General features: G+C 42.1%; 1 protein-coding gene across 4 annotated transcripts in view; it reads right to left on the bottom strand.

Moving 5' to 3' along the window:
• Positions 1 to 25,914, bottom strand: part of CPAP (centrosome assembly and centriole elongation protein) — a 42,805-nt gene extending 16,891 nt beyond the window's left edge. For 2 of the 4 annotated variants that reach the window (XR_012091758.1, XM_008021746.3), the window contains exons 1-9: positions 25,728 to 25,914; positions 15,862 to 16,368; positions 15,211 to 15,334; positions 13,060 to 13,356; positions 10,670 to 10,778; positions 9,739 to 9,841; positions 7,989 to 9,609; positions 6,234 to 6,366; positions 951 to 1,116 (exon numbers count right to left, since the gene is read on the bottom strand). Coding sequence is in view for 3 of the 4 variants with exons in the window: in XM_008021746.3 (XP_008019937.1) it covers positions 951 to 1,116; positions 6,234 to 6,366; positions 7,989 to 9,609; positions 9,739 to 9,841; positions 10,670 to 10,778; positions 13,060 to 13,356; positions 15,211 to 15,334; positions 15,862 to 16,305 (2,997 nt within the window). In the remaining variant the exon portion in view is untranslated. The remainder of the gene's footprint in view (positions 1 to 950; positions 1,117 to 6,233; positions 6,367 to 7,988; positions 9,610 to 9,738; positions 9,842 to 10,669; positions 10,779 to 13,059; positions 13,357 to 15,210; positions 15,335 to 15,861; positions 16,369 to 25,727) is intronic. The other 2 variants (XM_008021744.3, XM_008021745.3) reach the window with 2 other exon arrangements.
• Between the last annotated feature and the right edge of the window lie 213 nt (positions 25,915 to 26,127).

A 26,127-nucleotide genomic window follows, 5' to 3' on the forward strand; every position in this document is an offset into this window, starting at 1 on the left:
GTGACCAGGACAAGGGTGAGGGAGAAATTTCACCACACATCTTTTTGTAACTTTTGAATGACAATATACTTATATTACCTTTTGAAATAAAAGTTTTAATATTGCCAACATCTAACATATTACAGTTAATAAACTAAGTATTAACCAAAACATAATAGTACGTTTCTTCCCACAAACATTAAGAGAGAATTAAAGACCCTGAGCACCGTGCTGTTCAGTAACTCAAGGTGTAGGTGTGCAGATCAGAATGGCTACACGAGACAGGAAGAAAGCAAAGGATGGAACTGAAAAATGCTAGTAATTAAAATACAGACAGTGGAGTTTCCATTTTATGCTAGAAGCAATGGATAGCCATTTAAAATTTCTCTTTTGATAAGTCTTAACTTTGATGAAGTCCAATATATCCATTTTTTCTTTTATAGTTGGTTGTGTCTTCTCTTAGAAATCTTCGCATATGCCAATGTTGTAAATAGATTCACCTATTTTTTTCTAGAAGGTTTATAGTTTTAACATGTCCATTTCTAACTATGAAATGAACAGGACTGATAATCTGGCCTATCAGTTTATAAGTTTTAGAATTAAAGACCTGGTTATTTACGGTCGTAAATTATGATAAATGAACAGAACTAATAGTATTTGGTGTGTGGTAGGTCAAAAAGATTAAGACAACATTATGCCGGTGAATTTCCAGCTCCGGGCTTGTTAATTCATCTATGACATTATCATGGTCTTTTCTAGGAAGCCTTTACTTATAAGAAAAGAATTGTTATCTTCTACTCTTTAAAACTCAGACTACAGAAGACATTCCTGATGCACTGTCTCAGACAGATTATTTGCTGAATGAATGAATGATGGATTGACACAGTTTTGCTTTGACATAAGAAATAACAGATTCTTACAAGATTGTCACCTTTACTAACTTACATGACTATAACAAAGAGCTAGCATACCTGTATTTCTTCACGTTCCTTTTTATCTGGAAAAGTTCTTGCAGCTGTAGAATACTTTTCAAAAACTTTGCGTTCCTTTTGTAGCTTCCTCATCTCCTCCTTTTTAAACTCTTCTATTCGAGCTAATTCTTTTGCTTTCTGTTGTTCAAAGTCTGCAATTTCTTTCCTAAAATGACCAGATTATGTTATCACCTAAGGAGACCATCTTGGTGCAGTGATGTACAGAATCTGCTGACAGGCTAGTAACTGCTAGTCCCGGTGAATTCCTCTTCAATCCAGAGGCCTGAAATAACAGCCAATCCACTCACCAAAGCATTCGTCCAACAAGCATTCACTGGGTGCCTACGATGAACCAGGCATTCTACAAGGAAGTGAGGAAACCACAGGGAAAAAAACAAACATTCTAGCTGGGCACAGTGGTGTATGCCTGTAATCCCAAAACTGGGAGGCTGAGGCAGGCCCAAGTCCAGGAATTCGAGGTTGCAGTGAGTCGTGATCGCCTGGGCAACAGAGAGACTCTGTCTCTCAACTTCAGCCTGGACAAGAGAGGAGACCCTGTCTCAAAAAAAAAAAAAAAAAAAAAAATCTTATTCCCATGCAGCTTCTTACATTCTAAAGGAAGACAGATGATAATAAAGAAGGTAAATAAGTACATGGAATATTAGAAGCATTAAAGAGAAATAAAGCAAGGCAGAAGTTTAGGAAATACCAGAATGGGACCGTGCAACTGTACGTGAGGGCTTATCCTGCTGAGATAATATGAGGGGTTCTCTTGCTGAGATAACATGAAGGAAACCTGAAGACAATGAGAGGCGGTCACAAGGATGTCCACATACAGCAGTGCAGGCAGAGGGTGCGGCAAGTGCCAAAGCCCTGAGGCAGGAATGTGGCTGAGGTGTTCAAAGAACAGCCAGGAGGCCAGTGTGGCTAAAACAGAGTGAGCAAAGGATGGGTAGCAGGAGGTGTCAAAAAAGGAGACAGCCCAGGCACGGTGGCTCACTCCTGTAATCCCAGTGCTTTGGGAGGCCGAGGCGGGCAGATCAGGTCAGCAGCTGGACCTGAGGTCAGTTCAAGACCAGCCTGACCAACATGGAGAAACCCCCGTCTCTCCTGAAAATACGAGATTAGCTGGGCATGGTGGTACATGCCTGTAACCCCAGCTACTCAAGAGGCTGAGGCAGGAGAATCGCTTGAACCTGGGAGGTGGAGGTTGCAGTGAGCCGAGATCACGCCATTGCACTCCAGCCTGCGCAACAAGAATGAAACTCCATCTCCAAAAAAAAAAAGGAGGCGGCCTTGATCAGATGAACTGCCCAAACACAGGCTGGCCATGGATGTGTGTGAAGGGCACGGACACGGGCGGCAGAGAGACCTATAGGAAACGATTTTAACAACCAGGGAAAGCCAATGGGGCCCTGGTCGAGAGTGGCAGCTCTGAGGCAGTGAAGCAGTCGGGTTAGAAACGGACTGAGAGAGCAAGAGAAGACTCAAGCATGACTCCAAGATTTTCCACTGGGCAAATGAAGAGCAGACTCTCATGCTGAGACAGGGAAGAAGAAGAGAAAAGTAAGTTCAGGAGGGAACGTCGGGAGCTCACTTTTTCTAAATGATCAATTTAAACACTCATCAGCTCTCCAGGCAGAGACAACAATGAGGCAGTGGGATAGCAGATGTGGGTGAGATCTGGATCTGGGGCATAACAGCATTTAAAGCCTCGAGACTGGACAAGTCTCTCCCTGCCTCACTGGAGGGACAGCAGACAGATAAGGTAAAAGATACTCTTACTGACTAAATATGCAAAATGTCAACAGTGTGCACACAATCACACAGTCAAAGCAAACACTGGGGGAGGAATACTTGTGGTACATTTGAGAAAGTTTAGGATCCTGAAAAATGAGCAAAGGTCACAAAGAAAGTTACAAAATAAACACAAATGACCGCTAAATATTAAAGCATGCTCGAGTTTATCAATAATTAAAGAAATGCAAACTTCAGCAGGTGAAAGATGGTATAATTACCAGGCTGGCAAGATTTGAAAGACTGCTAACGCTCAACTCCAGTGATGGCGAAAGGCGTGAAAAGAAGCCTCAGATGCTGACTGGGGCAACAGACATTCTTAAAATTTATCACAAGGAAGTATATTTTTAAATAGAAAGTGCCTCATACATATGATGATATTCCCTGCATAATAATTTGTAATAGTGACAAATTCTAAACAAGCTAAATTTCCGGTAACAGATTAGTCACAGTAGCATTAATACAATACAGTCATTTCAAGGATACAGAAGACTAGGGTGTGCTAATAGAGTAAGATGTCTATTATGTTGTTAAAATAAAAAGCAGGGCTGGACATGGTGGCTCATGCCTGTAATCCCAGAACTTGAGGAGCCCAAGGCGGGGGGCATCACTTGAGCCCAGGAGTTCAAGACCAGCCTGGGGAACATGGCAAAACCCCGTATCTACCAAAAATACAAAAATTATCTGGGCGTGGTGGCGCATGCCTGTCAGGAGGCTGAGGTGGAGGATGGTTTGAGTCCAGGAGGCAGAGGTTGCAGTGAGCCAAGATCGCACCACTCCACTCCAGTCTGGGTGACAAAGCCAGATGCTGTCTCAAAAAAATAAAAATAAAATAAAAAGCAGATTAAAGACCCCATACAGCACAGTCCGGGGCTCTACCGAACCACACTGCCTAGGCTGCCACTGAGGCTCTGTCACTAAGGAGGTAAACTTAAAAACTTTCTTCTCAGTGCATCAGTTTCCTTGTCTGCAAGTTGGGAAGAATAACACAATGTCTAAATTCGAGGACTGAATTTTTCTTGGAACAAAGCAAAACTGACACAGGAAAAATGAAAAATACAGAAAACTAGCCGGGCGAGGAGGCGGGCGCCTGTAGTCCCAGCTACTCGGGAGGCTGAGGCAGGAGAATGGTGTCAACCCGGGAGGCGGAGCTTGCAGTGAGCTGAGATCCGGCCACTGCACTCCAGCCTGGGTGACAGAGCGAGACTCCGTCTCAAAAAAAAAAAAAAAAAAAAAACAAAAAAACAAAAAAACAAAAAAACCCAGCCATTATCTTATGATTTAAATGTTCTTTAAAAGAAAAAGATGTCCATTTTGAAATAATGAAGTAGAGACTTTTTTTTTTGTTTTTTTGAGACAGAGTCTCGCTCTGTCACCCAGGCTGGAGTGCAGTGGCCGGATCTCAGCTCACTGCAAGCTCTGCCTCCCGGGTTCACGCCATTCTCCTGCCTCAGTCTCCTGAGTAGCTGGGACTACAGGCGCCCGCCACCTCGCCCGGCTGGTTTTTTTGTATTTTTAGTAGAGAAAAGGTTTCACCATGTTAGCCAGGATGGTCTCGATCTCCTACCTCGTGATCCGCCCGTCTCGGCCTCCCAAAGTAGAGACATTTTTTTTTTTTTTTTTGAGACGGAGTCTCGCTCTGTCGCCCAGGCTGGAGTACAGTGGCGCAATCTCGGCTCACTGCAAGCTCCGCCTTCCGGGCTCACGCCATTCTCCTGCCTCAGCCTCCCAAGTAGCTGGGACTACAGGCGCCCGCCACTGCGCCCGGCTAATTTTTTTCTATTTTTTAGTAGAGACGAGGTTTCACCATGGTCTCGATCTCCTGACCTTGTGATCCGCCCGCCTCGGCCTCCCAAAGTGCTGGGATTACAGGCGTGAGCCACCGCGCCCGGCCGTAGAGACATTTTAAAAGTCATCTTGGGTGGAGAAGGGATTGGAATACGTTCCACGTTTTACCCATCACTAATAAGTATATATTTACAGTATGTATCAGCAGAAACACAAAGATGTTTCAATTAAAAAATAACAAATTTTCAGAATTTGATTTTTAAGCATAGTGCAGAATACAGTATAGTAACTGAATTTCCTTTTTAAGTGGATTAATAGCTCTCTATAAACCTTTATCTGGAACTTACGGGCCAGGTGTGCTTTAGAATTCCTATTTTTCAGGTTTTTAGAGAAGAAATACGGAAGAGATGTCAAGGAAGATGGTGGAATAGGAAGCTCCAAGAATCAGTCCCTCCACCAAAGCAGCTATTGAACTAGCAGCACCTGTCAGAACCAACCACTTGGGAACTCTGGACACTAACGAAAGCCTTGCAGCGTCCTGGCAAGTGCTAAAGAAGAAAGAGGCTGGGAAATCTGGGCGAATTTCAGCATTTGCATAGCAGCTACCATCTCCTAGATCCAATCCCGCAGCAGGCAGCCATGGGAACTACAGTTGAATGAATTTCTCCTCAAACGTTAAAGTAACAAAACCAAAAAACAAAGAAAAACAGTGTGCATGTGACATATAATATCCCCAACAAGACCTAGAGCAGCATCTGGAATAAAAAGTATTAGTGTTTCTGCAATAGAACTTAGTACTATTCACAAGTACAATTTAAAAATGTCTACATAAAATGTATATATGTAATAGAAATAATAAATATAATACATATAAATAGTCTCATGTAAGTTCAGTTCAAGTTTCGCTAACCAATAAAGTCAGGTGAGACCATGACCTAGGGTAGGAACGATATGTCCTACTATTGACTGCTGTAGGTGGAGCTGTGTCCTCGAAAATAATATGTTGAAGTCCTAATCCCTGTGAATGTGACCTTATTGGAAATAGGGCCTTTGGAGATACAAGTAAGATGCCAGTTAAGATGAGGTTATACTGGAGTAGGGTGGGCCCTTAATCCAATGTGACCCTATCCTTAAAAGAGGCACCGAGACAGACACACACACGGAGGGGAATGCCATGTGAAGACACGGACAGAGGGAAGATGGTCGTGTGACCACAGAGGCGGAGACTGGCGTGATGTAGCTGCAATCCAAGAAACACCAAAGAGTGCCCCAAACCACCAGAAGCTGGACGAGCCAGCATGGCCCGCCTGGCTGGTGCATGGACTTTGGACTTACAGCCTCCAGAACCACAGGAAAATACATTTCTGTTGTTTAAAACCACCTAGGTGGGAGTACTTTGTTACAGCAGCCCAGAGAAACCAACACGCTAACTAGGCAAGGTACCACAGCTCCAAACTGCTTTTCAAATTTTAATATATGATCTCTCCACTAAGAAAATTCCCCTTCGTACACATCATTGACTACACTGGGTCATTTTATTCAGTAAAAAAACGTATATGATAACAGATTTCGCCTCCTTTTCAGTTACATTTGCTGGATTGATTTAAAATGTTTCAGACTGTTTGCAGATGGTCTTAAAGGTATAACTGAATCACAAAAATTCGCATATTTTTTCCCACCTTACAGACCCAAACGTACCTGAGTTTTTCCAAGGCACTTTCTCGTTCAATGCGAAGTTTAGCTAAAGATGCGTTCTCGGCTTTAAACTTTTCTATTTCTGTTTCCAATTCAATAATTTTCTCTCTCAAAACCTGGGATCGAGCATTGTCACCTATGAAATAGGCCATAAATACTGAACTTCACAAAAGGCCTCACTGCAGCAAAAACACCAACTAGCTAGTAACACTAAGAACCAGGAATATGGCAAACATCTGTGCCATTAAAATGCATTAGAGGCCGGGCGCGGTGGCTCAAGCCTGTAATCCCAGCACTTTGGGAGGCTGAGACGGGCGGATCACGAGGTCAGGAGATCAAGACCATCCTGGCTAACCCGGTGAAACCCCGTCTCTACTAAAAAATACAAAAAATCTAGCCGGGCGAGGTGGCGGGCGCCTGTAGTCCCAGCTACTCGGGAGGCTGAGGCAGGAGAATGGCATGAACCCGGGAGGCGGAGCTTGCAGTGAGCTGAGATCCGGCCACTGCACTCCAGCCTGGGCGACAGAGCGAAACTCCGCCTCAAAAAAAAAAATTAAAATAAAATAAAATAAAATAAAATGCATTAGAAACAATGCTTCAAATATGAAAAGGAAAAATATTAAACCTAACTTTCCTGAGGAAATCAGTGTGTATTTATGAATTAATCTACCTGAAGAGAGTATCGACCTGATAAGGAATCAACATGATACACAAAAAGAAATCATTCAAATCCATTTTTAAAAGACTAATATATATAAATAGCTTAAGAACATGAATAAGTAATCCACAACAGATCTAAAGAGCTAATCAACACCAAAATCAGTTTACCCCCTACTACTAATCAAATAAATGCAAACTAAGATTTTTTCCCTTTATCAAATTTGCTATTTAAAATGTAAAATAGCCAGTGCTTCTGTCCTTCAATTCAAAGAAGCATTTCATCAATTAGTACTTTTTTAGAAAAGAAATGTGATGCACAAGGCTAAAGGAATGAGGCAAGTCATAAACTCTGTCATATTAAAACTACATAGAAAAAATGACTGGAAGGAAATATCCCAAAATGGCATAGCAGTCACTTTTGGGTAGTTAAGTTGTAAATATTTTTGCTTCTATATTTTTTAAGCTTCCAAACTCTGTACAAAAAAAATTACTTTTAATATCAGAATTTTTGAAAAATAACGTTATAATTTCTATTTTAAAGCACCTACGCTCTGCTAGGCAGTCAGACTTTATAATACAATATAATGGAAAGGAATCTTTCAGCGTGAGTTTAAAAAGTTCGTTACATCAACAGAAACACTACACATCTATTAAATAGAATGAAGAAGATGTGTATATGCGTTAGAACAATCTTCAAAATTTATCATAAGCAAGGTGCAGGACAGTATGTAAAAAAGCATATTTTCATTTGCATAGAAAGGTAATTATATACAAACTGACGCATATGCTTTTTAAGGCATGGACTCTTTAGAATACACACATGAAATGGTAATACTGGTACCTCTAGAAGGGGGACTTGAACCAGGTCTGGGGAGGAATGGAAACATAGAAGCTTTGATGTTATCTCACTTTATTAAAAAGTAATTAATTTTAAAGCTTTATATCAACCCACAAAATAAATCAAATTTTTACAATCACCCATTAATTTGACTTCTATTGAGCAATAAGGAAAGTTAGGATGTTAAGCATTCTGACAGCATACTGATACATGTTAACTTTCTAACATTCAGATACATATTTTATAATGCTCTGACTCACCAGGTGGTTGGTCTTGACTTATGTTTAACTTGGGTTCGGTTCCCAAGTGTGAATCTGACTTTGGTTTTGGTTTCAAAGCAGGAAAGAATTTCATCATCAGCTCCGACGTAGGAGGAGGACTTCTGCTCCTCCTGGACTTGCTCAAGTCTTCTCCCCTCTTGACTGGTGCAATCTTCCTTTTTATTGTTTTGTCCAGGATACCTATTTCATTATTAGGGTAGCATGTCTGCGGCGTCCCAGAAGTGGATTCATTCCCAAGAATATCGTCATGATTACACATGTTCTCTTCAAGGTCAGTCCAAGTTCTCTCATCATCAAAGTCCATTTTACTCATACTTAGGGATGAGGGTCTTGCAGGCTCAGATGCTTTGTGTTTTACGCTTTCTATGACAGACTCATCGCTACTGTCATCTTTATCAGACAAATCCAGATCGACGTCTCTCCTTTTATCTTCTTGGGCCCCGGTGTCCTTAAAAGGCCCCTTACCATCACAGACGTGGGGGCTGTCCTCTCTGCTGCTGAAGCCCCTTTCTCTATCCTCAGGGGAGGGTTTTATGGTAACATCAAGCTGTTCCTCAGAGTCAGTGCTACTGTCACTGTTCGGAACACCTTCATCGTCACCTGCGTTCCATTCCATTTGATTTTCAGAAGTGCTCTTTTGGACGGCTTTCCTACTGATTTTACAACGCTGTTCCCTCGATTCATCAGCTGAGGACAGTGAACGGAGTTGTCTGGGTGTGACTTCACACTCGCCGTCCTTCTCACGTGCAGTGTGGTCCAAACCCTCACCGCGGTTACACTGACGCACGGGATCTGCCGGATTTGTCTTCTGTGGCGCAGCTTTGACAGGGGTGGAAGACATCCGGTGACCTTTGCAGATCTGTTGATCCCTTTCTAAGATTTTCAGTACAAATGAGGAATTACTAGAAAATGATATTTCATCAGCAGCTTGTTCTAAAAACAAAAATTCATCTAATTCCAAATTTTCCTTTTCCTTTTCTCGTTCCCAAGTCTCTAACGTTTTCTGAAGAGAAACATCAAGAGAAGATTCAGACTCTTTCACAGTCTCCCTCATGGGGCTCTCGGAAGCCAGGCGGCTGGCCGGCCCCGCTGAAAGAGGAGGTCCGTCTTTACCTGGCATCTTATTCCGCCCTGTGCAGCCAGCATCGCAAGGCTTTCGACACTCAGGCACATTTTCTTTATTATCAGATGCGACTCTTTTATCAGATTTGATCTGGTCTCTACATTGCCCATCACATTTCTTCCCTGTGTGTATTTTCAGTCCTGATGGAGAAAGACTTTTCCTGTCACTACACTTCAGCACTTTCGGCTTCTGACTGAGGGCGACAGAACCACCCTTGGTTCCAGCTTTACTCTCCTTTTTCAGGGCAGGGCTGTCTGCACACGGCTCTTTATTTATGAGAGCGGTTTTCCGCTGGAGTTGCTGTCTATCCATTTTAAACAGTGGCTGGTCCTCGGAAGTGCTCTGGTTAGTCACTAGTTTACTTTCTTTCCCTTTTTGAAACTTAGATTTAGCATTAGTAAATCTGGTTAAACCTTCTCCTCGTTTTAAAAATGGTTTTTTTGGTTTTGCTTTGATTGGCAGTGGTCCTTCTGCTTCCTAAAATAAAATAATAATATTTGAATTAATTTTGGTAAATCCAAGTCATCTCAAAGTTATTTTTAAGGCAAATTATAGATAAATCTCTAAAGCCTTAGAGCGATTTAATCAGAGGAGCACATTGCTCACCCTCAGCTGTTTTTGCTTCAGTTCTTGCTCTTCCAACCGAATTTGTTCTTCTAAGTAGTCTTCAAAGGTCTGTTTCCTTTCTCTAATAGCAGCTTTAATGGGCCTAGTTAGAAACACAAAGTTATTTAACATGCAAATCATAATGTGTAAATATTTTACACTTAGTGTGCCTGGTATAGAAACCCTTGACAACACGGAGAACTAACTTTTCCCAAAATCAGCGCCTCCCTTTGAGAAGCTAACAAAAGCCACAATCCCTCTCCACCCCTTAAAATACAGAAACACACAACACTCTTCACATGACTCTGGAGTCCTAAGAACCCTTCTGAAGTCCATCTATCGACTACAGATTAACACATGGAGTAACACATTCGGCAAATAACTTTAAAATGTATTTCAAAAATAGATCACTAAATATGCATTTTTTTAATTAAGAAAGGCCCTTAATGTGAGTAGAGTGATAATCAGAAAAGTCATTTTGTCCATATCATTATATTCGAAAATTTTGAAATAAATTTTTTAAATTACTTAAATGATAAAATACTTTATCTTTGCCATATTTTAAAATTCTGTAACTAAACTGATTATGCAATTATAATTAATAAGTGACACCAAATGGGAGATGCCAATACTTAATTTTTCCCTTCTCCAAAAATAGGATTTAACTATTTGAGAGAAAATTGATTTTATCCAGATGTTTCTCTTAAGTGAAAAAGCTTTGACAACACAATGTCAAAGCAGCTTTAAGTGACATATCTCCCAACCTCCTTTGCTGTTGACAGTACATAAGAGGTTGTATCTTTAACCTTATACTTTAAAGCATCGTCAAGCAGAAACAAGAAAAGTACAGATCTTTCAAACAAGTGTTCAATAACAAAGGCTAGCTATTGTACTAAATAGTCACATTTCTCACTTTCAACATGAACAATACCTTTCTTCAATATTAGCCACTTCTGAGGAATCATCATGTTTTTTTAAGTTCTTAACATTAGCTTCCTGAATTTGTTCTGTCATTTTCTCCCAACATAAAATACTTTCTCCTGAGAAAAAAATTAGGAACAATTTAGCTCAAGAAAAGCATATTAATGTCTTAAAACATGAAAATTTTACAAGTTACTATGCTAAAAAATTTTTTAATTAAAAGTGATGTATGTCAAAATGATGTATGTCAACATTCAAGGAATTCTTTAATATAATTAAAAGAAACTACAAAACTGCAATTAAGACACCTGAGGTCGGGTGTGGTGGATCACACCTGTAATCTCAGCACTTTGGCCAAGGCGGAAGAATCGCTTGAGGCCAGGAATTTGAGACCAGCCTGGTCAACACAGCGAAACCCCATCTCTACCAAAAAAAAAAAAATTAGCCAGGCGTGGTGGCACATGCCTGTAATCCCAGCTACTTGGGAGGCTGAGAGCAAGCAGAGGTTGCAATAAACCAAGATGGAGCCACTGTACTCCAACCTAGGTGACAGAGCAAGACCCTGTCTCAAAAATAAAATAAAGACACATGGCCGGGCACGGTGGCTCATGCCTGTAATCCCAGCACTTTGGGAGGCCGAGGTGGGTGGATCATAAGGTCAGGAGTTCTAGACCAGCCTGGCCAACACGGTGAAACCCCATCTCTACTAAAAATACAAAAATTAGCCGGGCGTGGTGGCGGGCTCCTGTAATCCCAGCTACTCAGGAGGCTGAGGCAGGAGAATCGCTTGAACCCGGGAGGTGGAGGTTGCAGTGAGCCAAGATCGTGCCACTGCACTCCAGCCTGGGCCACAGAGCAAGAATCCGCCTCAAAAAAAAAAAAAAAAAAAAAAAAAAAAAAAAAAAGACACTTGACATTCATCAAAAGGTTAATGTCATGAGGGAAAAAAGTGTGGGCTTTTCTAGAGATTAAAAAGACTAAAGAGTTATAAGAATCAAGCATAGGCCGGGCGTGGTAGCTCAAGCCTGTAATCCCAGCACTTTGGGAGGCCGAGACGGGCGGATCACGAGGTCAGGAGATCGAGACCATCCTGGCTAACACAGTGAAACCCCGTCTTTACTAAAAAATACAAAAAACTAGCCGGGCGGGGTGGCGGGCGCCTGTAGTCCCAGCTGCTCAGGAGGCTGAGGCAGGCGTAAACCTGGGAGGCGGAGCTTGCAGTGAGCTGAGATCCAGCCACTGCACTCCAGCCTGGGCAACAGAGCGAGACTCCGTCTCAAAAAAAAAAAAAAAAAAAAAAAAAGAATCAAGCATAATACATGAACTTGACTGGATATGCATGAATCTGATTGGATCCTTTAAAAAAAAAAAGCACCTTTAAAAGACATTTTGGGATAACTGCGGGAATTCCAAAATGAACTTGAATATTAAGGAATTATCATTAATTTCTTTAGATATAATAATAGCACTGTGGTTAAACAGATGTCCTAATTTTTACTTGATGCATACTGAAATATTTGGAATGAAGTAACAAGATACCTGCATATTATTTTCACTGAAATGGTTCAGCAAATTATACACAAATAGAGGTAAAGATAAGGATATACATATAGAAGATATATACACACACATACATACATTGATAGAGTAAATACAGCAAAATATTAACTGCTGTATCCAGGTGGTGGGTATATATCAGTAATCACTGCAGTGGTCTTTCAACTTTTTTAGATGTTTGAAATTTTCCAAAACAAAAGGCTAGGGAAGCATGTTGTGTAAAAAAGAAGAAAAACATATTTGAGCTTTCCACACCGATGAATTAACTGTAAATTAAGAACAAGGCATGAAGGCTGGGTGCAGTAGCTCAGATCTGTAATCCCAGCACTTTGGGAGGCCAAGGCAGGCAGATCACTTGAGGCCAGGAGTTTGAGACTAGCCTGGCCAACACGGTGAAACCCCCTCTCTACTAAAAACACACAAAATTATCTGGGCATGGTGGTGCATACTTGTAATCCCAGCTACTTGGGAGGCTGAGACACGAGAATCACTTGAACCCTAGAGGCAGAGGTTGCAGTGAGCCGAGATTGTGCCACTGCACTCCAGCCTGAGTGACAGAGCAAGACTCTGAATCCAAAAAAAAAAAAAAGCATGCCACAGGGGACAAGAAAAAAATAACCACGCAGAAAGAGCTATCAGGGTAGTATGTGCCTATAGTGCCAGCTACCTCAGGGGCTGACCAGGGAGGATTACTTGTGCCTAGGAGTCTGAGTCCAGCCTGAGCAACACGGCAAGACTCCGTCTTTGAAAAAATAATTTTTAAAGAAAACACACGGAAAGGCTTGATCTTAGGACAACTTAGTAACACTGTAAGTACAGAAGAGGGAAACACAAGTAGCTCACCTGTAGGATGGTTACGGTTTTCTTCTTTTAAGTTACTTTTTTCCACAGGTGCTTCTTGACACTGTGCCTCAGAAAATAAATTAGGAGAAGCACGTTTTGAAGTTAAGACAAAATCACCATGAGCAGTTCTACAGAAGTTGCTTTGCTCATGGGATACAATGTTGGAAGCGCACGTTTCTTCCTGGGTTGGGTCTGGGTAGACATACGATGGGAAGCAGCGTGTGGCTTTCTCTCCAGTGGTGGCATTTCCTGGAGATCTGTGCTTCTGGCTCTGATCATCAGGCAGTACACTCAAACCTTGCAATTAAGAAAAGCAACAAAGCTGATGACTTCCTTCAACATTTTCTTTTCTCCCCAGTAGTGACCCCACCCTACAAAGGCTTCTCTGCAGTGATAAAAGTATCTTTTCCCTTTATTAGGAAATGGTGATGAACAAAACCATTGATTGATTGGGACAGTCTCGCTCTGTGACCCAGGCTGAAGTGCAGTGGTGCGATCTCAGCTCACTGCAACCTCCACCTCTTGGGTTCAAGTGATTCTCATGCCTCAGCCTTCTGAGTAGCTGGGATTACAGGCGTGTGCTACCACGCCCAGCTAATTTTTTATATTTTTAGTATAGAGGGGGTTTCACCATGTTGGCCAGGCTGGTCTTGAACTCCAGACCTCAGGGGATCTGCTGACCTTGGCCTCCCAAAGTGCTGGGATTACAGGCGTGAGCCACCATGTCTAGCCTGTTTTAATTTCCAATACAGTAAGTTATTGATAAATACAGCCCATATAACAAAAGTTCTTTGGGGCTCTCAAAAATTTAAGAATCCTAAGGGGTCCCGAGACCAAAATATTTGAAAACCACTGCCCCAAAGCAAACCACTCCACGACTGAATGAGGCTAGTTCTTACGTAAGTAACTTTGAAATCAGCTTTCCTGTCATTCTGTCATAGTGCTGGTTCTACCTTTAAAAGTATCACAGCTGTTATTTACGTGATCTTGATTATTCTTTGTATGTATTCCATAAAGAAACCCTAAGCCATTCAACTATTTTAAGGCAATGTTTTCTATATTCTCTGAGATAAACATCCAAATTCCCTAAACCACTGTTCATGCGCTACAATTCTCACAACCACGCCCCACCTGACCCCTGCACCCAGCCTCACTCACTTGCCAAGTCTTCTTTTTCTTGTATTCTCAATGCCCAGCACAATCTCTGAGCAGAACAGGTGCTTTCCTGGGTCAGTAAAGTCTATTTCTTAAAAGTAGCACCAAGAAGCAAACACATGGCTCCAACCTCAGTTTTTTTTCAAACTGTGGGACACAATCTATAATTCTGTCATCAGACGTAGCATTTTTAAAAATGATATAGAATTAGAATAAACAAGATAGAAAATGTCCTCACTACCTGCCAGGAGCACCAATAAGGACTGATGACATGAAATTGCTGTCATTATGAGTCACCATTTTAAACATTTTTACCACTACAGAGTGTGGTCAAGACACTTTCAAACCACTGCTCCAGGTCACATTTCCAGTTTTCTTTCCTGATTGGCACATGATGCTTTCCATTAACTGACAGGTCACACAACAGGATACTGTCATCTCCTACCCTAGAAAATATCTTTGGTGTGGTTCTTCAGGTGAACAGAGTGGCTTCTACATATGTTTACCTTTACGACACCCAACAGCTTTCATTCATCAGGCAGGGGTTGGATACCAGTAGTAGCTCTAGACCAAACCTGACTTTTCTTACATTGAACCGTTTTTGGGGGGACAGGGTCTCACTCTGCTGCCCCAACTGGAATGCAGTGGTGCCATTATAGCTCACTGCTGCAGCCTCAAATTCCTGGGCTTAAGCAATCCTCCCACCTCAGTCTCCAGAGTAGCTAGGACTGCAGGCATGGACCACCACACCCAGCTCATTTTTTTTTTTTAATGAATAAACATGAATGCCTTAAAGTAGGGCAGGCACACACCAGAATGCCGCAGCTCCTTATTGTTCCAGTTATATTACAACTCTACCATTTCACATTTATCTGCTTGGCCCTTAAAGAAACTGGAGTTTACAACACGTGATATGCGAACAATAGAAATAACCTGTCAAACAACTACAGATCAGAAATGTGCATTGTACTGAGGCTCTGTGTAGGCAAAGCATACCTGGAAGTGTGCACTGCCCAGACACCATGGTGAGCAGCTTCTCTTGTTCTTCCATGAGTCTCTGTAGTTGCTCCAACTGTTGCCTCTTCAATTGTTCCTGCTTCTTCTGTTGTACTTCTTTCAGCTTTTTTCATACAAAATTAATTTTATTAAATCAACTTTACATTTCTTCGGGGACCCCTTGTTCCCTTAATTCCTCCCATCTCCCTCCTCCTATCTTTCCTGGTAATAAGTTTTAGACAGGGATCCCTAGGTAACTAAATCAGCCACCAAAAATCTAAAACTCAAATCCTTACGAAGGAAATCACAACAACTATCTCAACTAAGAGACCAAAACAGTCATATAAATCCTTTGATTGTAAAAATAGGATGGGCTTCAGTACATCATCCGATTTTTTCCCCAATACTTGAACAACCATTTCTTACGTTTTGCCAAATGAGGTAACAACTTAAAGTTATCATGAGGGCTATAATTATATTTTACATATTAAACACACTTTAATGTTTCACATTAGACAAAGGGCCAAATCTGGTATTCTGAGGATTTCAGAGTGAAGGGGAAAAAACAAGAAGACCTGGAACAGATGACTTTATTACATAAACAGAAACCTGCAATGACATAAATCCACAGTAGCCCAAATCCTATTGTACCTGTTCAAGTTTTTTAAAAAGTGGGTCTTTATAAGCCCCTTCTTTAAATTCACTTGCAAGATCTGGGATAACGTCATTTTTGTTCTCTTCCTGGTGTCCAGGAGCGTCGTGACAGGCCACTATCTGTGGTCCCTTTGTAATGCGAGGAAAGAATGTATGGGTTTCAGATTTATCTGACTGTGGTTTGTAAGGGCTGTTTGACTCCAACTTCTGTTCTTCATGAAGTGAATCTTCCTCATTTATAAAGCTGAAGCTATCAGAACAATGTGTGCCTTTAACAGGAAAGCTGGTAGAAGTGTCCACAGCTGCTTGCTTCTCTTTGTCTGCTTCCAAAACAGGAAATCCACGATTTAATATGACCCCGGCCCGAGAAGGATTGGTCATCCACTGGGTTAGGAAGTTCTGCCCACTGTTTAACTCTGAAGAGGTTGGCATCAGGAACATCTTAGTCCAATGACACTATATTTAAACAATGCAAAGGCTAGAAGAGCGACTGATTTCCAATATCTGTAGACAAAGATAGCCAACAAAATGTATTAGGTAAAGCCATTAGATGTCCTACCCAAAATAAGCCCAAATCTCAACCCAGCATAAAAATGTCCTCAATATTTCATATACAAAAGACCTGAACTAGCAAAGTAACTGGGCATTGAGCTACATTTTTTTTAAGTCTTAAAAATAACCAAATTGAGATCAAAAACCTAAGATCCTTTTTGACCTAAACATTCAATTACTAATGATTTTATACAAGGGCTAGATTAGTTGAACTAAACTATGGAAGATAAAATACCTTAAGTTATTTGCTTAAGAAAAAAAAAAAAAAGCCGCTATCAGATATTACCCACACTAAGCACTTTCTTGCTTCTGGCCCTTGTTTAACATTGTTTCTTTGCCCAATTGGTGAACCTGTTTTCTCCCTAGTTCTAGAACAAAAGTTACCACCAGCACCTGTGGCTTTACCTGGCACTGTTATACCTGTCCCTTCCTCTCTCATCTCCGTACTAACACCTCACCCACCAGATAGCCCCTCATCTGTATTCCTAGAGGTAAAATAGTGACGTCACTCTTCTAGCACTTATTAGTGATGTTTTGCTTTCACGTTTATTACCAATCCGTGAAGTTCCTTGAAGGTATCTATATACTCACTACTGCCAAGCACCATGTCTGGCAGGTAGGAGAAATGTAATTCTTATGGCATGAGCCAATAAAAATTACATTGGCTCATGCTATAACTCTGTATGAGTTATCAGACTTTAAAATTAACCAAATTGCTAGTGTAACTTTGTCACCATGCGATAGATACACTTAACCAGGACATCAGGGAGAAGACAAGCCTTGCCTCTGAGTGTCTGATTTTACTCAACTAACATTTACTAGGTTCTTACTCTGTGTCAGATATTGTTTTTGCCCCTGGGTACACAGCAGTTCATAAATCAAAGTCTAGTGGGGAAGACACACACACACACACACACTATACAGTATGTTAAACAGAAATAAGTGCAAAGGGGAAAAATAAAAGCCATGTGGGAAAAGGAGGTTGTAAGTTTAGACAGGGTGGACAGGGTCCTCATTTAGAAGGGAAAATTAAGGACCAAGGGAAGGAGAAGGTGCAAGTTGTACAGCTATCAGGGGCAGGTAAGACCCAGCTCCCCAGCTTTCCTAACTTTCATCTGCAGGACACTCCCGCTGATACCCCATTCCTCCAGAAACCCCCATCACCATTATCTACCTATTTAAACCTATTACATCACTCACCACTGGAAGCCCTGAGACCCAGAGCCAGGCTTCACTTCTTACACACTAATCCCCACACCTTCCTCTGCTCCATCTCCCAAACATCCGAGCCCCAAACACCCACAGTCTATCATCAGCAAAATCCTCATTATCCTCAACCTCTTGTCTGAGCACTCCCTCACCTTCCTGAGAACAGTTGTTTCTATGGAGCCCATACTCCAGTACCACTGAGCCTTGAGACAAAACATATATTCTTATTCCTCTTCTCCTTCCAGACTACACTCCTTTTCTAGATCATAAAAAGCAATTTTACTTGGGAGTTCTGAGGTGGCAGGATCGCCTGAGCCCAGGAGGTCGAGGCTGCTGTAAGTAGCACTCCAACCTGGGCAACAGAGCAAAATCCTGTCTCAAAAAAATAGACAGGCTGGGCGTGGTGGCTCACGCCTGTAATCCCACCATTTTGGGAGGCCAAGGCAGCCGAATCACATGAAGTTAGGAGTGTGAGACCAGCCTGGCCAACATGGTGAAACCCCGTTTCTAACAAAAATACAAAAAAATTAGCCGGGTGTCAGGGTGCACGCCTGTAATCCCAGCTACTCAGGAGGCTGAGGCGGGAGAATCGCTTGAACCTGGGAGGCAAAGGCTGCAGTGAACCAAGGTCACACCACTGCACTCCAGCCTAGGCAACAGAGTGAGACTCTATCTCAAAAAAATAATAAATTAATAACAAGCAATTCTGACTCTCATATGACCAAACTACACAATCTACTACCCCTCCTTTATTGTCTACCAACCTCCAGAGATCAATGGCATCTTCTCCCTCATTTCTTAAAATTTCCTGGCTGAGCACCTGAAGAACAGATTTGCCATTTACTGAAAGGGGGAAGATGAAGGACGAAACAGGTATGGGGCAATCAGAGACCAAGAGCTGAATTTAGGACATTTTAAGATGCCTATGAGACATGCAAGTAGAGACACCATGTCAGCAGCAGGCGGATGCACCAGAATGCAACTCACCGAAGAGGCCAAGGCTGTGAAGCACAAATGTGGACATCCTCAGCATAAAGATGGTATTTAAAGCCTTGACACTGGATGAGAACACTGAGGGATTGAGCGTAGTCAAAAAGAAAGGAGGCAGCCAGGTGCAGTGGCTCACGCCTGTAATCCCAGCACTTTGGGAAGCTGAGGCCGGTGGATCACCTAAGGTCAGGAGTTCGAGACCAGCCTGGCCAACATGGTGAAACCCCATCTCTACTAAAAATACAAAAAATTAGCTAGGTGTGGTGACGGGAGCCTCTAACCCCAGCTACTCAGGTAGCTGAGACAGGAGGATTGCTTGAACCCAGGAGGCGGAGGTTGCAGTAAGCCGAGATTGCGCTATTGCACTGCAGCCTGGGTGACAAGTGCAAGACTCCATCTCAAAAAAAAACAAACAAAAAAAAAAAACAAAAAAACAGATAAGAAGCAAAAAGTGTAGCGTCCCTGAGGTTAAGTGATGAAACTGTTTCGAGGAGGAAAGAGCTATGCTAAATGCTGTGAACAGATGAAGGGTAAGGAGAACTGAGAACTGAACTCTGAATTTGGCAAAGCAAAGGTCATGAGAACTTCAGTGAGAGCAGCTGGGGGGCAGGGAGAGCAAAAGCTTGAGTGGAGAGGATGCATGACAGAATAAGAAATTGAAGACAGTAGACAGCTAACACCAGGAGTTCTGCTATAAAAAGAAGGAAATACATAGAAAAGTAAGGTGAAGAGGAGTATTTTTTACACTAGGAGAAATCAAAGCATGTTCGTAGGCTGATGAGGATGGAGAAAGGGGAGAGTTGCTACAGTCATGTTCTGGAGGAGATGGGAAGAGTCTAGTACCAAAGTGGAATGATATCTCACACTACTCCCAGACACAATTCTAGACTTTATAGATACAATATAATACAACAATATATATGTAAATATATATATACACACACACACACATAAATATAAAGGAAAACGAAAAAGGGCAATGTGGAGGCAAACATGTATGTCATTTCATACTTGGTGTCTAAAAAACAGAAACATACGAAAAGTATAAACAGAAAAATACCGATGCTGAAACATTAAAATGTGCGCATTGTCACTCCACTGAAGAAATGGAAATGAAAACAGTAACAACATTACCATTTTTTCCCACCCTCGGTTGGCAAAGACTGAAAACTGGTAATACCAGTATGAGAAACAGAAACTCTTTTTGGCTTTTGTTTCTCATCATTCATCTTGAAGAAACTCCTTCATGAAGCACTCACTGAGCGAATGAACTGGGACAACATTTTGAAGGACAATATGACAATATCTAGCCAACTGTAAATGCAGAGGAACTCTGACTCAGCAACTTCACATCTAGGCATTTTGTCCCACAGTTATACTGGCATAAACTCATATTTGCAATAAACTGAAAGTAAACGTCCATTAACAGGAGATCAGCTAATCGTGGTAATCATATTACACAACTGTTAAAAAGAACAAGCTCTTTACTGATACAGAAGTAGTAACTATATCCAAGATATGTTGCTAGTTACAAAGTGCACAGCAGTGCCTATTGTAAGAAATAAAGACAAAAACATACAATTACATGGACCTATGCATCTAATACAGTAGCCATTAGTCACATGTGGCTACTGAGCACTTGAAATGTGGCTAATGTGACTGAAGAACTGAATTTTCCATTTTAATTAAAGTTAATTAAATTTAAAAGTGAGTAAGTACAAAATATTTTTCTCTTGAACACTTTATTCTCTTGGTAGGACTACCTGTCACTGTAGCCACTGCATGCTATAAGACGCTGCTGTACTGAAGCCCGTGTCAGTGCGCACACCCCCCAGACTGCCAGGAAGCATGTCTGCAATCTCATCAGTGTCAATGAACTGATTCTGTTTGAATAATTTGTTCTCAACACATGGCCATAACACTGTTCAGTGTTTATTTGAATAGTTTCTGAAAACAGTACAAGTTACGGTGATCTGTTTAAATTGTAGTTGGTAATTATCTTGGTCCATTGTCTGCTGCTGTAACAGAATACCAGAGAAGAGACTAGGTAATATATAAAGAAATTTATTTCTCACAGTTCTGGGGCTGGGAAGAACAAGAGCATGGCATTGGCAACTGGCAAGGGTTATCCCCATGGGGGAAGAGTAGAAAGGCAAAAAAACAGCCTGTGAGGGAGAGGCTGTCTTTTATAACAAAGCCACCCCTGAAATCAGTAACCTACTTCTGAGATAACAGCATTAATCCACTCATTAGGGTGGAGCCCTCATGACCTAATCACCTTTTACATTTCCCACCTCTGAACACTGTTGCATTGGCAATTAACATTCCAACACGAGTTTTGGGGCGGACATTCAAGTCATAGCAGTAATTAAGTTGAAATATTTAGTATTTTAATTATAGCATAATTATTTTTCTTTTTTTTTTTTCTTTTTTTTTTTTCTTTTTTTTTTGAGACGGAGTCTCGCTCTGTCGCCCAGGCTGGAGTGCAGTGGCGCAATCTCAGCTCACTGCAAGCTCTGCCTCCTGGGTTCACACCATTCTCCTGCCTCAGCCTCCCGAGTAGATGGGACTACAGGCGCCCACCACATGCCTGGCTAGTTTTTGTATTTTTAGTAGAGACGGGGTTTCACCGTGTTAGCCAGGATGGTCTCGATCTCCTGACCCCATGATCCGCCCGCCTCGGCCTCCCAAAGTGCTGGGATTACAGGCGTGAGCCACCGCGCCTGGCCAGCATAATTATTTTTCTAGTTTGAAAAATAAGTATGAACAATTTTTAAAATTTAAAACAAAGGTACACTTAGATTTTCAGTTGCGAGGGGAGTTCTAAGTGTAACTCTGACTTCTCCAAAACTTAACCGCCAACAGCCTACTGTTGACTGGAGGCCTTATCGACAACAGGTAACACATATTTTGCATGTTATGTATATTACATACGGTATTTTTACAACAGTGTAAGCTGGAGAAAAAATGATAAGAAAATAATAAAAAATACATATTTATTGGTTAAGTGGAAATGAATCATCATAAAGGTGTTGACTTCATGCTTGGTGTCTAAAAAACATAAACATATAAATAAAAGATACGCAGGGAGACCTTTATGATGATCCACTTCCACTTAATAGCAAAGGTCTTCGTGTCACTAGCCCTCACACTGGACTAGGCTGAGGAGGAGAAACGGCTGGTTTTGCTGTCTCAAGGGTGACAGAAGTGGAAGAAAATCCAGGCATAAGCGAACCCACAAAGTTGAAACTCACGTTGTTCGAGAGTCAACTGTAATTAGTCACCTGTATCAGGACTAAATATCCAACAAAAAAATGTTTTATGATTTTGAACAGAATCTGAGCTTTAGCTTTGGCCAGTTATAAAAACGCCTGGAAAGAAAGAGGCTGAGGAGAGAGAAAGAGAGAAATGAAAAGAAAAAAGAAAATTATTTTCAGATGAAGAGAAGGTAAACAGGTTATCTGAGTTGAGGAAATTGTTAGGTTATTGTGCGATTTAAAAAGATATTTTAATTAAAAGGTTATAGATGTTTTCCAAAAAGTGAAAAATTTTCAACTAAGTGACCAACCAATTGTCCACAGACTCTTCTACTAGTATCCAGGTTCAAAGCTGTAAAAAATTACAAGCACTTGTCTTTAGCTTTATCTGAGTAATGCAATGAGAGACTGACCAATCACCAATTGAGGTGTGTTTTATCCCAAAGATTACCTGAATTTACAAAGAGATGATATCAATTCAAAGCCTTAAAACTGAACCGTGGCATGGATGTTTTTTAACTTTTTTTTTTTTTTTTTTTTTTTTGAGATAGGGTCTCTGTCACCCAGGCTGGAGTGCAGTGGCATGATCATGGCTCAGTGCAGCCTCTACCACCCAGGCCCCAGTGATCCTCCCACCTCAAGCCTCCGGAGTAGCTGGGACCACAGGCATATGCCACCACACCCAGCTAATCTTCCACTTTTTTGTAAAGAGGGGTCCCCATATGTTGCCCATGCTGGTCTCGAACTCCCGGGTTCAAGTCATTCTCCCACCTTGGCTTCCCAAACTGCTGGGATTACAGGCGTGAGCCCCTGTGCCCTAGTATTTTATGTCTGACAGAAGAATTTCAGCTAGATATGAAAACATTAGTTTTTTGTTTTTTTTTTTCCTGAGACAGGGTCTCACAATGTTGCCCAGGCTGAAATGCAGTGGCACAATCACGGCTCACTGCAGCTTCAACCTCCCGTGCTTAGGTGATCCTTCCATCTCAGCCTCCAGAGCAGCTGGGACTACAGGTGTGTGTCAGCATGCCCACCTAATTTTTTTTTTTTTTTTGTAGTAATAGGGTGCCCCTATGTTGCCCAGTCTGATCTTGAACTCCCAGGCTCAAGTCATCCTCCTGCTTCGGCCTCCCAAACTGCTGGTATTACAGGTGTGAGTCACTGTGCCCAGCCTAAAAATCAGTTTCTATCTTGACAGATGGTGTCATTTTATAAGGCAAAAAATCTGAATTTAATGGGATTTTACAACAAGAGACTGCTATTTCCCTCACTGATTCATTCCCCTGTATAATACACATTGAAAATTCTTGTGTTCAGTTTTCTGAAGCATAATCTATGAACAGTATCATGAATATAATTGTTAAAATTGTTCAGTATGTACAAATGCTATCAACTGCCAGTTTACAGAACTGTTAAAAGAAACAGAAGACAGTGAACATAATGATGCTGTGTTTTCACCATTGCTCCCTGGTTGAGTTGTAAATGAGTTGTATAAAGGCTTACTGTACCATTAATTGCAACTGAAGATTTTCTTGGAACAAGATGATTGCCTGCCAACCATTTGATAACCAAAAACAAAAATGCCAATGTGATGTACATTTTTTCACAGTATCACACTTTGAGAACCACAGCTATTCAGGCATTTATAAAAACAAAAACAAAAATTGCTGCCACAGGCAGTAACAAAAATAAATAATCATGTGTAAACATCAGACAAATGCATGTTTCCTTGCTTTTTTGAGATGGAGTCTCACTCTGTCACCCAGGTTGGAGTGCAGTGGTGTGATCTTGGCTCACTGCAACCTCAGCCTCCCGGGTTCAAGCGATTCACGCTCCTCAGCCTCCAGAGTAGCTGGGACTACAGGCACGCACCACCATACCTGGCTATACATATATATATATATATATATATATATATATATATATATATATTTTAGTAGAGATGGGGTTTTACCATGTTAGGTGCTTCTCAAACTCCTGACCTCAAGTGATCCACCTAGCTGGGCTGCCCAATTTGCTGGGATTACAGGCATGAGCCACTGCGCCTGGCCCATGTTTCCAAGTATATGAAGCTGAAGAACAGGCAAAATAAACTCATAGTTATAAAGGGCATACTGGTCGTTATCCAGGAAAATGGAGGCTGTCCTGACTGTGTGAAAGCTGATCATACAAATTGGGTCACTCTTGTCATATCCAACTAAACAATCAAGAAGTCAAGAGGGAAAGGCACTCAGGACACATAAGTTTGCTCCAAGAATGGAATTCTCTGCAAGTCGGTATGCCGAAACTGCCGGTGGTAACCTGAGACCAGTTTGATCCACAGATGCTGAGGTAACTTGTTGCAATTCTAGGATGAATTTTGCCCGTCACCATGGCCCACTCGGTAGGAACTGCTGCCTCCCCAGAACCTTAGGAGAACCAATGAACTTTCTCAAAGAGCGACACATATAACAATTCTCTTTTTTTTATAAAACCTGCAGCTTTCTCTTTGTTCTTTGGACATACAGAAGACCACCTGGTCTGTACGCCTGGAACTGCCATTCTTTCTTCCCAAATAAAATGGTAAATTCAGAGATTCATCTCCAAATTTTTATTTTGACTTCAACAACTGGGAAGGTTAATACAGGGGGTGGACACATTTGGACTGTACACTTAAGATTAGCGCACTTTACTGGATATCTGTTATTCCTGAATAATTTGTAAGAACTTTTTCTAAGCAAATTGATTGTTTTTCAGTAGGACGCCAATCTAAAAAAAAAAATGACTTTTTTTTCTTCAAAATCAACCACGTAACTTTGCTTAATTTCAATGACTTAGCAGAAAATCTTTTGAAAGCCAAATTCAGAAGGGAGACAAACTACAAGGTCATTTCATAATACAGAAAACTAGAAAAATTCCCTACTAGACTGACAAGTGCAAGGAGTCTTGAGACACAGCACCCAGACATCTGCATCTCCCCCTCCAACTCCTACCAAAAACACCCTCTATACCTCCACTTCAATTTAATGACCGTGATCCTAAAAACATATTTAATGTCAGCATGAAGTATAAAAACAGTTTAACCAGAACCTGCTATTACTGAGGTCTTGGTAAACGGAGCATTGATGATAAATATGCCGAGATAGGATTAGTATGTGGATTCAGACTTCACAGATATCAAAACCTAAAGGACACGGGTGCACGTGTATGCCAAACTCATCAAATGGAATGCATTTAAACATGTGCCATTTTTCTTGTATAGCAATTATACCTAAATAAAACTTTTTAAAAACGTAACAAATTAGCCTTGAAACCTCCAGAGAGCACTATGTAAACATTCTTTAAAGCCATATGAAAAGATGATAAATTCTCTGCACGGTGAGGGAGGAGAGTGGATACAAACAGCAAATTCAAAGCCACTCTTAGACCGTGAAAAGTTGGCTAGTTGGTTTGGGAAGTGATTTAGCAGTCCCCTAAAATACAACACGTCCTCGAAAGCCACGAATCCACACGAAGCTTCAAGAGAGAAGCCCTCGACAAAGCCGGGCCGGACTGGCCCTGAGGACAGCCAGCAATGCCACTTCACCGCCCTGCTCCACGGGACTTCGGCGGCCGCGCTGCCCACAGGAACTCAAGTCCTGCCACAGCCAGGCCAGACCGACAGACAGATACCCCAGAGAGGCCGGCTTCCCCGGCTCTGCGAACAAAGCACCGCGAACGGGCGAAGCCACTGAACTGCCGGGAACCGCAGTGCGCCCCAGCGCCCCGCCGAGCCAACCCCGAGGGCCGAGCGGAGCCCTGCCAGCCCACCGCCGTCCTTCTCCGGCGCGGGGCCACGGACAAAGAGCTCCTCCGCTCCTTTCGCCCACAAATTACCGCTCCGTGAAGGCCGGGCCGCTCAGTAGCAGGAACCGACGCCTGAATCTCCGCAGCATTTACAAAAGAGCCGCCACAATCACCGCCTCCGTCGGGGCCCCGCCCCCGTGCCGAAGGCCTGTGGGAAGTGAGGCTCTCACCCGCGTCTCTGCACTAAAGCGCAGGCACCGCTGAGCCCAGGGAAACTACAACCCCCAGTGACGCCACAGCGGTGGGCGTTGCCCGGCGGGGGACGTACGGCGCGCCGGCTTCCGACTAGCAGCGGGCCAGTGGTGGCGTAGGCGGGCGGCGAGGCGGGACGGAAAACCGTTTCCGGGAAAGACCTTCCGTGGTGGACGTCGCTCCGGGCGCCGACACTTAGAAAACTAAAGGGAGTGGCCGGGCGCGGTGGCTCACGCCT

Source organism: Chlorocebus sabaeus, chromosome 3 (assembly GCF_047675955.1).
Source record: "Chlorocebus sabaeus isolate Y175 chromosome 3, mChlSab1.0.hap1, whole genome shotgun sequence".
In the NCBI taxonomy this organism is placed as follows: domain Eukaryota; kingdom Metazoa; phylum Chordata; class Mammalia; order Primates; family Cercopithecidae; genus Chlorocebus; species Chlorocebus sabaeus.